General features: G+C 43.9%; 1 protein-coding gene across 4 annotated transcripts in view; it reads left to right on the plus strand.

The window, feature by feature from the left end:
• Pkn (serine/threonine-protein kinase N) overlaps positions 1-14,406 on the plus strand; it is a 135,228-nt gene that overhangs the window by 21,174 nt on the left and 99,648 nt on the right. For all 4 annotated transcript variants that reach the window (XM_065436713.1, XM_065436711.1, XM_065436714.1 and 1 more), the window contains 3 exons: positions 1,685-2,014; positions 9,587-9,741; positions 11,602-11,882. In XM_065436713.1, coding sequence (XP_065292785.1) covers positions 1,685-2,014; positions 9,587-9,741; positions 11,602-11,882 — 766 coding nt within the window. The remainder of the gene's footprint in view (positions 1-1,684; positions 2,015-9,586; positions 9,742-11,601; positions 11,883-14,406) is intronic.

The raw sequence follows: 14,406 nt of genomic DNA on the forward strand, positions 1-14,406 counted from the left end.
GTGAGCATTCTGTCGCAGTGCCGAACATGTCTGGCATTCCGGTAACCACAGGCGAGCTGGGCACTTCGACGGAACGGTGGAGGCATAAACTCAGGCTGATGAAGGAACTTCAGCGTAGATGTACGTGAGCTGCCTGATCAGTCTCCATGGTCTGGCCATCTGTTGGCGCAGAGCTTAACCAGCCAAACAAAGCGCTAATATAGCTCTAACCAAGTGTAAAACATTTTAAACATATACAAAAACAATGTGTTAACGATTACACTCCTGCAAAAAATTTACACCAGCAGCAATGAAGAATACATTTTTTTTCTGCTACTGTGTGTGGTTGAGCTCTATGCCACCAGGTGGCTGCACCGTGCAGACCATTCACATTTGCACTTCTGCTCATCCCGTAAAACGACACGCAAGGGGACACAGCCAGGCCCTGTCCCCTTGCGCTTGTGTTTACCCTAATACTGGACTATTGCACGAAACACTATTGCATTAGTAATCTTCTGGTGTAAAGTGACGGCTGCAAACACGCAAATCTTGACGCCGACCGGATAGCGGCAGTCCGAGGCGCTGCAGCCAGTCCGCTCGTCTGCTGCCTTGCAGAAGGACACAATGTCACAGCTTGACATATTGCCAGTCACTAGGTTTGCAGTCCACAAAGCAACAAAGTTGAATCATAGTGCTTACGAAAAGACTGAGACCGACTCTGACCATGGAGCTCTCGTCAAATTGGAAGACATTGTAAGACAAGCAGACGCTTGCTGTGTGTTGGAACTGCTTAATAAGTGTAGTGAGAAATTGTTCTTGTGCATTCTTTTTCTGTTACTTTCTTTTTATAGAATAAAATTAACTAACATTCCAACTATTACGAACATCATTTGTTCACCATAAAGGTAGAAACATTATAGATGATGTGCCTTGGGCAGCCAAGCGGATAGCTCGCAATTGCTACTCAACATTACCTTCATCCTAAAAGTGCCCTTATGCACACTCTCTACATGCAGTTGTGCTCGGTTGATGCAATATATGGCCATGAATCTTGACCTTATCCACACTGAATTCAGTTTACAAGTTAACAATAACGCTTATTCATCTCTGGGGCCAGAATCTGTTCCTTCTATTCAGTTCTGCCATATATTCATTTTTTATGTGCCATCGCAATGAGTTTCTGATGCTGGCCACAACGAAGGACTGGAATCATGCCTGCCAATCATGAAATGCAAAAATAATGGAAATTGAAAGAAAATGTGGCCCCTAGTGTACTTCAGTTAGTGTAGGCCAATCTTAGCAGCACAATTGCTCATCAAGCTGAGCAGAGAGAAGGGGGCCGCAAACATTATCCCAATACATTGCACACTGAAAAAGTAGTTAGCATGGAAAATGTAGTACTATGAAGAAACAATGGTGATGCATAACTTGTACATATATTGACTAAGGCAGAGTTTGATGGGGAAAGCACTAGAGAAACATCTAGGCTTGCCTCTTACATTTGCATTCAACCTTCAGGGTGGAAAGGAATTCTGAAGGTTCTAGAAAAGTGGCTTCGCCTAGTAAAAAAAAAAAAAAAAACTTATTTCATACTGTGTTTGGGTTTGAGTGTTGCTCACATTCCAACCAAATTTCCCATATGTAGTGCACAGTGGGCTATGGATTATAAGGCCCCTTTTAATCAGTGGCTTTGCGTGTTCTTCAGGTGTGCAGCCACTTTCGACGGAGTCCTTCTATGGTGACAAGGGGGACGTGCCACTTTCAACGACAGACCAGCGGTTGCAGTCACTAGAGAAGCAGCTGAATATTGAGCTGAAAGTAAAGCAGGGCGCCGAGAACATGCTACAGATGTACAGCTCCGGCCCTTCCAAGGACCGCAAGATGCTGGCTGAGGCACAGCAGATGCAAGCGGACTCAAAAGTCAAGATTGACTACATCCGCATGATGATGGCTCGACTGCGGCAGAACCAGGATAGCCATACCAAGGATGTTGGTGAAGGCTGCTCAAACAACCACCTGGACAACACCACTGGAGGTAAATTTGTGTGCATGAATTAAAGCAAAATCATCAGGCACATAAAAAGGAGGCATTTTAATGTTAAAGGTACACTAAAGAGAGAACTACTGTGAGCTGGATTAGTAAATTAGCCTTCTACAGTACTTAAAAAGCCAGTGTTCGTGAGAAACAGCCTTGGTAAGCTAGAAAAATACAAAAACACAGACTTGTGGCGATACCAGTTCATTGTGATATGGACTTGATGGCATCTGCCCAGTCCTAGTAAATTTTTTAGGTAAGGGACTGCTTTGTATTTTAGAATAGAATAGGCAAAGGTTGAACTTAGCATGTTTCTTCAAGTTCTAATGAGCCACAACAGCCGAAACAGGAAAAAATTAAGCCCATGCTGTCGCACTGATGTGCTTGCACTGGGGTTTTGATGTGAAATTCAAGAATTGAGCTTTGACCATCGTTTTCTCTTCTAATAGTCTATTACTGTGAAATCAACAAAAATAAACTTCCGGAAAAATATTTCATCATTTTAAACTGATTTAGTGTTTCTCTACATACTAATCAGTTTAAAAGTGAAACGTAATTGCCCCTTCAGTCACAGTGTGCTCGCTTGGCTAGAGTTGAAACCTTGTGGTTATGGTAACAATTTATTTGTCTCCCTTTGTTTTTGTTTTGCTTAGTATATACGGGCCACATAACAGTCTGTGTTACGAACAGCCACCATTGCATTACCGTAAATGCTGAATAATGTCCATCATACAGCTATCACTGTTAGTGTTCAGATTGCTGCAGGTGTAGATGTAACTTCTTTCATCATCTTTTTTCCCTTTTAGAGCATTACATAGGGAAAGGGAAGAAAAATAAAGCAATACAAATTTACTATAAATGGAGTGCCAACTTGCAGCAATTGACTTGAGATCAAAGGTTGGAGTCTGGCACATATTTTTGTCTGGTCACCTGCTCCATGCAGAACTTATAAGTTGACATGACATCATATGAAGTCCTTGCGTATTGTTTTGTACTTATTTGGCATCATATTCTCCATGGTGCCACAGTACAAGTATTCATACTACATGCATGTTACATCAGTATATGAGCAGCATGTGATGTTTACATTTATGAGGTGCCCCTTCGATGTAAATAGGCAAAGGCATTTGATGCTATACTTTTTCAATAATGATATGCAGTCAATGCTGATGCACTTTCTTTTCTGTGCCTGGAGGTTATGACATCAAAGCCTTGTGTTTACATTGTGGAAATCTTGGAGAGAAAGAGCAGAAAATATAGTTAATACCACCAGATAGCTTTCGCTGGATATAAGTTGGAATTCCTAGCAGATTGTCAAACCAAACGGGAGCCTGAACTGAAAACCTCATCTGAACCCATGTATTTCTAATGTCTCTGAACATGAATTGGAAAAGTAAGGTGGTTCCTGGTTTGAAGGAAACAGTTTAAGCATATTGGGCAAATGCAGAGTCAAGAAATCCATTAAGCTAGACAAAATAGCTTTCTCTCTGCAGTCGGTGTGCATCGCTAGCAGCTTGTAATGGCTAAATGAAAGACTGGAACAATTTGTATGTGCGAGTTCAAACAGACACTGCTGTGCATGTTGCAAAAACTACTGCCGCTCAGGCCAAGTTGCTTGCATTTCTGAACTCAACCATGCAGTCATCTCCCATGCAGAAACATACAATCCTATTTCTGCACAATTAAATTGATAGGGCTCATAAAAAATTTGTTGTCGCAGCACTTCATAGACATAGAAAGGAAGTATTAATTCTAGAAGTCTGATTTGGCTTGATCACACCTTCTGGCAAGCAGTGATCTGATGTAACTTTCGCATACTGTCAGGTGTGCATCATGACATCATCAGCATGCTCTCCAACAAAACCTTGGGATCATATCAAAGGTGTGCTGCACGAGATGCCATTGAAATGGGCACAAACTCTGCAACAGCACCTTGTGGGGTCTTCGGGTCTCACAGGAGTACCGACCACCGCGGGTTCGAGCTTAGCGAGCCACAGGGCCGCGTCAGCCGTCAGCCTCTAGCGCCGCTGCGCGCGAGCTCAGGCCACAAGGGGCTACCGAGCGACGCACGCAAAAACACAGTATTGCCCTAAAATGAAGGAAACCGTTTATTGTTTCCAACGGCACCCAACACTGCACAAACGCCCGGTCCCGGGACGGCGGGGAACCATAGGTCCCGCACCAAGGGCGAAAATACAGCTAGGGGCGCCTGTAGCACGTCGCTGCGAGAGCACAGGCTCAAGCTGGGACGCGCCGCTAGGAAAAGTCCCGGCGGCTATGCTACTTGCTCTGGCGATAACCAATGGGCCAACTCGCGAGAGCTCGGGCAATCTCCTTCGGCTTGGGCCTCCGATGAGTGCGGCTCGGCGTGGTACGACCTCGCGCGAGCACTAGGCACCCATTCTTAGGCTTAGCGTCGGGATAGGAAACAACACGAGGTACGCGCTCCCCGCACGGGCAAAGGCGCCGTGCGTGAGCTCAATCCTAGTCACAAAGGTGTCGGCGGATGAGAGAGAGCATCGTACGTACCGGGTGCTGTCCCAAGGAGAAGAGAGACTCGTACCGTCACGGCAGTAGCCACCAGGGGCCGCGCCGTGACGTCACTAGCTCCGCCCCCGCCACGAACCACCGCGCGAGTGGAGCGCCACCGCTAAAACTGGTTCGGAGCAAGGACAAGGTGGCTAAGGATTACAGACATGGGTGAAGTGCGCCCGCGCACTGGCGCGTCGAATTCCCCAAATCCCCACAACCTTCACCATCTGAGGAAGCAAAGTCACCGTTAACACTTAATGAATTTGTCAGCAATTACTCGGTATACATTAGTAATGGGCGACTACAATGCAAAAGTGGGGTAAAAGCAGGTGGGTGAACAGGCAATTGGCAACTACGGCGTCGATTCTGGAAAGGCTAGGGAGATGCTGGTAGAATTCGCAGAAAGGAATAAGCTGAGAACAATGAACACCCTTTTCAGGAAATGTAGCAATAGAAAGTGGACCTGGAAAAGCCCTAATAGTGAAACAAGAATGAAATTGATTTCGTATTTTCTGCCAATCCCAGCATAGTGCAGGATGTAGAAGTGATAGCTGGGGTAAAGTGCAGTGGTCATAGGTTAGTGAGGGCTAGGATTCACCTCAATTTGAACAGAGAAAGAGTAAAATTGGTCAAGAAGAAACAGGACAACTTAGAGGCAGTAAGGATAAAAGCAGACAAGTTTAAGCTGGTACTTGCAAACAAATATGCTGCCTTTGAACGGAGAGATGGTGATGATGACATAGAGGTAATGAATGAAACCGTAATGAGGCAAGCTTCAGAGGCAGAACTTGAAGTGGGAGGCAAGGCACCAAGGCAACCAGTAGGCAAGCTCTCCGAAGTAACGAGGGACCTAATAAAGAAACAACAAAGAATGAAAGTGTCCAAATCAAGAGATAAGGTAGACTTGACATAACTGTCAAAACTGATCAAGGCAAAAATAAGTGATATTTTAAGGTATAACTTGAGAAAGACTGAAGAAGCCGTAAAGGATGGACGCAGCTTGAAATCAAGTGAGAAGGAAACTAGTCATAGGACAGAACAAGATGTATGCACTGAAAGATAAGCAGGGTAATGTCATCAGCAATCTCAAAGGTATATAAAAAGCAGTGAAAGAATTCTGTACTGACCTGTACAGTACCCAGAGGACTCGGGGAAACTCCGTTCGAAACAATAATGAACAGGATACAGAAACTCCTCCTATAACTAGAGATGAGGTCAGAAGGGCCTTGCAAGACATGCAACTGGGAAAAGCGGCTAGAGAAGATGGAGTAACACTTGATTTAATCAAAGATGGAGGCGACATAATGCTAGTAAAACTGGCGACTCTCTATACAAAGTGTCTGTCGACTGCAGGGGTCCCAGAAAACTGGAAGAATGCAAACATTATACTAATCCAAAAAAAAAGGGAGACGTTAGAGAACTGAAAAATTGTAGGCCCATTAGCATAGCAGTTTACACAGCAGGCAAAAGCAGCAGCTGTGCAGTGAGCAGTCATGTTTTGCCAGTTTGTAGGCAAAATGGTGGATGATGGATGTTTTGCTGCATATGTAAGTAGGTGGAACTTGATGTTTGGATGTCCTGGTATGAATGTGGCTCATGCAGACGTTTTTACTAATCTCATAAAATCTGGTTTAACTAGGTTTTACTGTATACTTCTTAAGCAGTTAAGCAGAATTGTACCCACAGGTAAATTTTTCATGGCTGTGTAAGGATGGTTGTATGGTCAGAGAAGCATTAGTTATAATTTTTTGTCACTGAGCATTTTGACATTTTTGGTGAAAGTTTTTCAGAACTACTCCACTTATCCAGTGTGCCACATGGTGCTGTGTGAATTGGTGCAGTTATGTTTTGCCAGTTTGTAGGCAAAATGGTGGATGATGTTTTGCTGCATATGTCAGTAGGTGGAACTTGATGTTTGGATATCCCGGTATGAATGTGGCTCACGCAGACACTTTTACTAATCTCATAAAATCTGGTTTAATTAGCTTTTACTGTATACTTCTTAAGCAGTTAAGCAGAATTGTACCCACAGGTAAATTTTTCATGGCTGTGTAAGGGTGGTTGTATGGTCAGAGAAGCATTAGTTATAATTTTTTGTCACTGAGCATTTTGACATTTTTGGTGAAAGTTTTTCAGAACTACTCCACTTATCCAGTGTGCCACATGGTGCTGTGTGAATTGGTAATCTTGATTTTGACAGCATTGACGTTTGTTCATCATCATCAGCAATCTCGAAGATATAGTAAAAGCACTGGAAGAATTCTATACTGACCTGTTCAGTACCCAAAGCAGCCACGATACCCCTATACGAAGTAGTAATGAACAGGTTACAGAGGCTCTTTCTATAACTAACTAGCTATGAAGTTAGAAGTGCCTTGCAAGACATGAAACGGGGAAAAGTGGCAGGAGAAGACGGAATACCATTCAATGTAATCAAAGATGGAGGAGACATAATGCTTGAACAACCGGCGGCCCTTTATACGAACTATCTATCGACTTCAAGGGTCGCAGAAAACTGGAAGAATGCCAACATTATACTAATCCACAAAAAGGAAGATGTTAAAGGATTGAAAAATTATAGGCCCACTAGCTTACTTCCAGTATTGTATAAAATATTCACCAAGATAATCTCCAATAGAATAAGGGCAGCACTGGACTTAAGTCAACCAAGGAAACAGGCTGGTTTCAGGAAAGGATACTCTACAATGGATCACATCCATGTTATCAGTCAGGTAATTGAGAAATCCGCAGAGTACAATCAACCTCTCTCTATGGCTTTCATAGATTACGAAAAGGCATTTGATTCAGTCGAGATACCAGCAGTCATAGATGCATTACGTAATCAAGGAGTACTGGATGCTTATGTAAATATCTTGGAAAGTATCTACAGAGATTCCACAGCTACCTTAATTCTCCACAAGAAGAACAGGAAGATACCTATAAAGAACGGGGTCAGACAATAAGACACAATCTCTCCAATGCTATTCACTGCATGCTTCGAAGAAGTAGTCAAGCTATTAAACTGGGAATGTTTAGGAGTAAGGATTTATGGCGAATACCTCAGCAACCTTTGGTTTGCCAATGAAATTCTTCTACAGTGAAACCTCGTTAAACCGTTAGTTGGCCGGAGCTCAGAAAAAGTATGTACTAAGTGGTAGTACTGTTTAATCGAAATAGCATGAGATTGTCCACTTACCTGTCGAAAATGGAATTCAGAGAGAGTGCGATGAAAGGGGAAAAAAACATGCAGTATTGGTTCACTTCGCGTGACAAAAGTGTTATTTTCGTTTGATGCCGCGGCAGCCTAGCACGACAGTGGCCTCAAACTTACTGAAGCTGCGTGCCAGCTTTTCAGCCAGCCCCCTCTTCTCGGCAAACACTGGCATGGCAGATTCGTCGTTATGTATTCTCTGTGCATGCGCGCAGTAGTGCTGCAGAAGTCCTGGGGCGCCTTTTTCATTGCTGGGTGCCGGAGTTGGAATACTTTTTGTTTCGGATAGAGTTATGTTATTGCACCTCTGTTCTCGTCGCGACGATTGCATTCATGAGGCTGATTTAACGCGCATCTTGTGCCACTTTTGGGCCTGAATTGCCTGTGCTGTTACTTTCCGTGTCGTCCTCATCACTGTCGTTAGTTGACACTTCGTCAAGAACAAAGGCAACGATGGCGAAAAGTTGAACCTCGTAGCCAACATCTCTTCGCGGTCGCAGCAGCGCTGCCGAGCAACTTTTTCACATTCCAAATGCCAGACACCGTAGTCAACAGCAGATCCCTGTCGCGTGCCAGTACCAACTTCTTCGTGTCACGTTCGATAGCACGGATGATGTCTAATTTTTCTTCTATGCTGAGCACCCGGCGTCTTTTTTTATCCGAGCTTCGGCATGACGCGGGTCCTCACTAGCACGACGCCACAACGCTCTCTGGCACGGCATCGAAATTATGTTGATGTGGCTTCACGCTCAAACACACAGGGCGCTTGGAGGCTGTTGTTCCAATCTTGGAGGCTTGTTGTTCTGCTGGGCCACCCGATGGAGACAATGCACCGCCGTGTTTGCGCGAAGAAAAGTGCAAACGCTATGTTTTAACCGATGCGTACGGAATAAGCTGGTACGGTTTATGCGGATACAAAACACGTTATGTTCAATGGCCGTTGAAGCGAGGATTTGATTTTACTACTTTTTAAAACGAAACTACTGTTTATGCGGCTACGGTTTAACGAGGTTTTATTCTAACGATCTGTGACGAATACCTCAGCAGCCTTCGGTTTGCCGATGAAATTGTTCTATTCAGCAACACTGCAGACGAGTTACGACTAATGATTGAGGACCTTAACAGGGAGAGTATAAGAGTGGGGTTGAAGATTAATATGCAGAAGACAAAGATAATGATGAATAACTGGGCAAGGGAACAAGAGTTCAGGATCGCAAGTCAGCCTGTAGAGTCTGTGAAGGAGTACGTTTACCTAGGTCAACTAATCGCAGGGGACCCTGATCCTGAGAAGGAAACTTACAGAATAAAAATGGATTGGAGTGCACATGTCAGACATTGCCACATCCTGACTGGAAGCTTACCATTATCATTGAAAAGGAAGGTATAAAATCAGTGCATTTTACCGCTGCTGACATATGGGGTAGTAAAGGCAGGGTGCGGGCTATAGGCAAATGTCTGGTTTCGTGGCAGTACAGTAAGTGCTGCCATAAAACCACATTATAAGGCAAAATTTACACTGCCATGAAGTCTCGCAAAAAGCTGAATTTCACGTGCATCCTACACCAATTATTCCAGGCGCTCCTGATTATTGGGTATTTCAGGCAATCCCTGCGGAGTCTTAATAATTCATCGGCTGCTCTATATCACCTTATATTGGTGTGCGTACATGTTTTTTCTTCGATCCCCTGACTGCAACCTCCCTTTGTAATTGTGACTGCCTTATAATAGAAGAAATACGGTCCATTAAGTATTGCTTGTCTTTGTATATTCAATAAGTGGTGCTGTGTATTGACTTCACTGTTCACTGATAGCAACCTCATCCTTCGCAGGTAAGATATCTGAGGTTATGTCACCTGTAGAGCTTCAGATAGAAGACCTCCGTCATCGGCTCAAGGTAGAGTGTGCTGTTGTAGAAGGAGCGAAGAATGTGCTCAAGCTATGTCAGGCTGCAGGAAAAGTCACAGATCGTAAAGTCTTCCAAGAGGTGAGTTGCATCAGCTTTCACAATATGAAGCATTCACTCTGTCACTCAATTTGTAACTAGAAGAGTCTTCCTGCTAAAGCAACTACTGAATCGTAGTCATGGCACAGGTCATACTGCAGGTGCCACTTTACTATGTCTGCAGCGAGGGCCAAAAAGCTACTAATGCTGTGGCTCTGGATACAACTCTATTGCCACTGTTGTGCTATGCCCAGCATTGGAATTCTTCCTGTAAGTGCACGATGCTGCAAATACGGTAGACTAATTCTCTTTAAAACAACAGCTTGAACAGACTCTATTATATTATATTTATCTCACCAGAATTTCATATTCGAAATTTTAACATTAAATAATTCAGCAATTTGTTTTTAAGGGTGCCTACTTTAAGCATTTGTGCACAATTTCCAACAATACCTTGTTGTTATGACAGGTGGCATCTTCCGGTCTTGTGAAAAACATTGCCATGTTAATTTATTGCAGTGCTCTAGTGCAAATGGGCCATTTTAGGATCAGAGTGTGCTAGATGTGATTCTTCAACAGTTGACATTGGTTCATGAAAATGTTAGAAAATAATGGGACATAGTCCTATAGCGATTCAGCTATGTGCATATATTTTCCACCAGTTGGAGAGAATGCATTGTGTTTCAACGACTCCATTTTCCACATGACGCCATCCTGTCTGTGCCTTGTGTAAGGACCTTTCTGCAAGCGCTCTGCTCCCAGGGAAATAACTGAATCAGTAGTTCGGAATAAGAAACTAATTATAAAGGAAAGCTTTTTTTTTTTTTCTGGCTCATTTTCATGCCTTTAGGTGATTAGCATAGTAGTGGTTTAGGCAAGCTGAATATTGTTAGCCGTAGCAAAGAACATGAAGCATATCTTTGCATGTAACTTCTAGTTTACCATTGCACTGTATGGAGTGCCTTACATGTGCATGATAACTTGTAATCACATTACATATGTTTATATGTAAGCGTTATATTATCGTCCAAAGTAGACTCTAAATGTACTAGTCAAATCCCTCCCGCAACTCTACCCTGCAAATGGAGTGATGAGTGGGAGCAGGAAATTTCTTTATCATGATGTTTCACAATTAGAGCTGTGGCAGTTAATTTGTTTGCCATGTCGAAGTGACAGCTGCTGTTTCTATGTTGCTGTCATAGCTGTTGGTGTTGTTTGCTTGGAGTTTAGCTGGCTAAAATATTGCTGAAATGGTACACTTTAAGAATACCCAGCAAACCATTGTGGCTTGTTAGCCATACCATGTGTCATTCACCCAATGCACCATAGTGGCCTTTGCGTGCTTCACATGTTTTTCTGATATACTAAAGCTTCTCAGTTTGTTTTCTACTTCAAAGAATTTTGCCTTCCGTATTTGTAATTCCGAGCTTCTGAAAACATTCTTGTTGTTTGATACACCTGACATACTTCCACAGCACTGTAGACAACAGACAAATAAGGCACTATTGGTCGACTCCAAATACATGTTGACCCCTTTAATTTGCCATAATCTTAATTAAGAGCATTTAAAAGTTTAGCACTACCCCTGTAACCATGAACAGCTACAAACTTGCCCAGCTTACTATTCTTGTCTAAAAAACAAAGGTTGATTTACTTTTGGTAATATGCGCTAAATGTTGCAAGATTGGTTGGAAGAAAGCGCTGTTTCATGACATTGTGTTCTCTATTTATCAGTCTGAAATGGTACGCTACCTGTTTATTACTTTTGTGCTTGCTTGCACATTTCATCTCATGTTAGCATTTTATTTTGTAATGTTTATGGAAATGCTGTTCCATCAATTTATCAATGCACTTCTCTGGAATACAGCAAGCTCCTGAGACTCGTTACTGTTCTCCTCACAGGCACAGAACAGTTTAGTTGAATCAAGTGAGAAACTTGATTTGGTTCGCCGGTCACTGGAACTGAAGCGTGCCGAACTGTCACCAGGCAGTGCCAAGTGGCAATTGCTCAAGCGCGAGTTGGAATCTAGCCAGCTGGTGAACCCTTACTCGCCATCCATAGTGCCACATGGGCCCCGAACTGAGCAGCCAGGCTTGCCAGCATCTCCGCTAAGCCCATTGGCAGCCAGCCCAAGCGTGCCTCTCTCAAAGCCAGCTTCTGTCACGGGTCAGCTTCAAGTCAGGTGGGCCTCTTCAATCACTTTTTTGGCACTGCCTATGAGTCAAAATGAATACAGTTAAAGCTAGACATAACAAAATTATCGATATAGCGAAGTATTTTAACTTTTCATAACCTCTTGTCCATAGAACACCATTTACTTAAAATCTCACTATAACAAAGTGTTTGTATGTGATTTCAACAAAATGAAATTTCACTGCTTGCGTAAAGGAATGGAAAGGAAACCTTCACGGATGCAGATGGTCAAATAATTGAATTACAAGCGGCTGCTTGCAAATGCACCTCTGAAATCGCACGACTAGACCGCCAAAGTGAAGCCACATCATGTTCTTATAAAGTCCAAGTGCAATAAGATCCTAGTGTGCCCTGTGCATTGTGTGCTTTAGGTGCGAGGGTGAGATGAGAAATATGGCAGCTTCACGAGTGCCGCCTTCCTGCGCGAGCAAAGAGAAAAGGGGGGAGGGGGCAAGCTCGCGGTAACGCGTTCGAGCGCGCATGCGAGAGTGTGGGGGGAGTGGAGGGTAAGTTGGTGCACGTCTCGGCCGTGGCTGGGCATGGCTTTAAGCATGAGTGAGCGCATATGCTGCCGCGCACTCTGCGTTAGAGGTTATCTGCCATGTGTGCAAAAAGTGGGCTTGCCGAGACATCTTGGCATCATGTAAGCTGTCTTCCCACACGTTTAGTATAGGAGCTTGCGTGTTCTCGAGTTTCGGTGGCTCATTACAGCGAGAGGCAGACAAAGCATTCGCTCCCCACTGCCGGCACTTTTCATGATAGCATCATCCCAGTGCGGGCAACGCCATCAGCCATGGGGGCAGAGTGCACACGAAAGTAGTTCTACAGTAGTTCTACTGTATTGAGAGATGCTCAACCAGGCTTGATAGGGGTTGATTGCCCGTGCCTTCTCATCAACTTGGCCGCCCAAAAAGGAGCTTCGTGTCTTCCTGTAAAGGTTGATGAGGCTTTGGTTTACATTTCTTTTTACCTAGAGAAAAGCTCGAAATAGAAAGATCGACTTAGAGTTCCAAAAAATGCATGACGCCAAGGTCAGAAAGATGTTGAAGTATTTGCCGACACGTTGGCCGTCGTTGGGAAAGTGTTTGAAGAAGCTGCTCAACCAGTGGGAACCACTACTCAGCTTTTTTTTTTTTTATCTGAAACAAAGCAGTGCAACAAGCAGAACTTGTTTTTGGAGTCATATCAAATTCCGAAGACTTCCTCACAAATCCCCAAGAACCCTTCACTGACCTCAAAGTCTGCTACACATCATCACAAGACTGCTGCAGTCCCCGGGGAAGGAAAGCATCGACGGCGATGAACCCTCCCTAAAGAGGAAAGGAGTTCATTGTGGACCTCAAGCAAAAAAAACTGAAACTTCATACCAACGATTCTGGGGAAGCCAGTCACGTGACCTGTGAGGAGCGCCTGTTTTATTTTTGTCATCGGAAATAAACAGGGCATGCTGTATTTTTCTCCAACATGTTATGCTGCTTTTTTAGAAGGCAAACTGCCTTCTTCAGGCACAGCCTCCTCAGATTCATGTACTGAGGGGCCTCTTGAACCGCCATTTCGAGGATCTCCTGACTAGATTTGTGCGCCCAGGTGTTGTCAAGGCATGTCATTCATTGCTGGAACCAGAAAGGTGATGAAGACATTGTCATTGGCAGCACAACCTGCTCTGTGGTTGACACTGAGCTGCATTGAGAGAGAGCAGTTCTTCTCTGCTGTACGTCTGTACTTAACGGCAGCATTTGCCACAAATTCCTGCTAGAAGACGTCAATCTCAAGATGGCTGAAGCTGCTCAAGTACAAGCTCTGGAAACTGCTTCATTCAACAGCATACATTATTTTATTATGGCGTCCCCTGCTATTCTACCTCAGCAGAGTGGCAAATCAAAAGAAGCAATCGATGCACTTGAAGTAGAGTTTGCCAACTTGCAAGCATATCAGGTTCCAGCCGACATATAGAATGAGCCAAGGTGTGACGTGCAGTGGCCGCAATTAGGAAGCATTCGAAGTGTCGACGGATCGCTCTGGTTCCACAGAATTTTAATGGTTATGCTGGGTATTCTCTCCATTCACCACAGCAATGCTGAATGTGAGAGAATATTCAGCACTGTGAACAAAACTCAGAGTTTTGCTCATCTGTGTGTGAGAAAACACTCGAAAGTCTGCTGATGTTCATGGGGCACCAGAGTGGTGCTTGCTTTGAGCAAACCTACGCGGAGAAGTTTCTGAAGCAGTCAAAGTCGGTAACAGCAAAATCATTGAAAAAATAAATTGTGCCCTAATGGAGTTTTCGCTTTTTACTCTCCAAGACACGGATTTCACGTGCGGTTGTGAAAACGTGAGTAAGCTAGTCGTAAAAGGCAAATTCCTTTAAAAAAATTAAGTGCTGCCCCCCTCTGCCGTGATAGTTTTTCGCATTTCCAAATCTTCAGGTTGGCAGGTATGGTAATGTGATCAGTGAAGCACCTGGCACAACACAGGAGAATAATGCCTCTACGCTGCTGCGCGCAAGGGTGTAG

Source organism: Dermacentor albipictus, chromosome 1, assembly GCF_038994185.2.
Source record: "Dermacentor albipictus isolate Rhodes 1998 colony chromosome 1, USDA_Dalb.pri_finalv2, whole genome shotgun sequence".
Classification (NCBI taxonomy): domain Eukaryota; kingdom Metazoa; phylum Arthropoda; class Arachnida; order Ixodida; family Ixodidae; genus Dermacentor; species Dermacentor albipictus.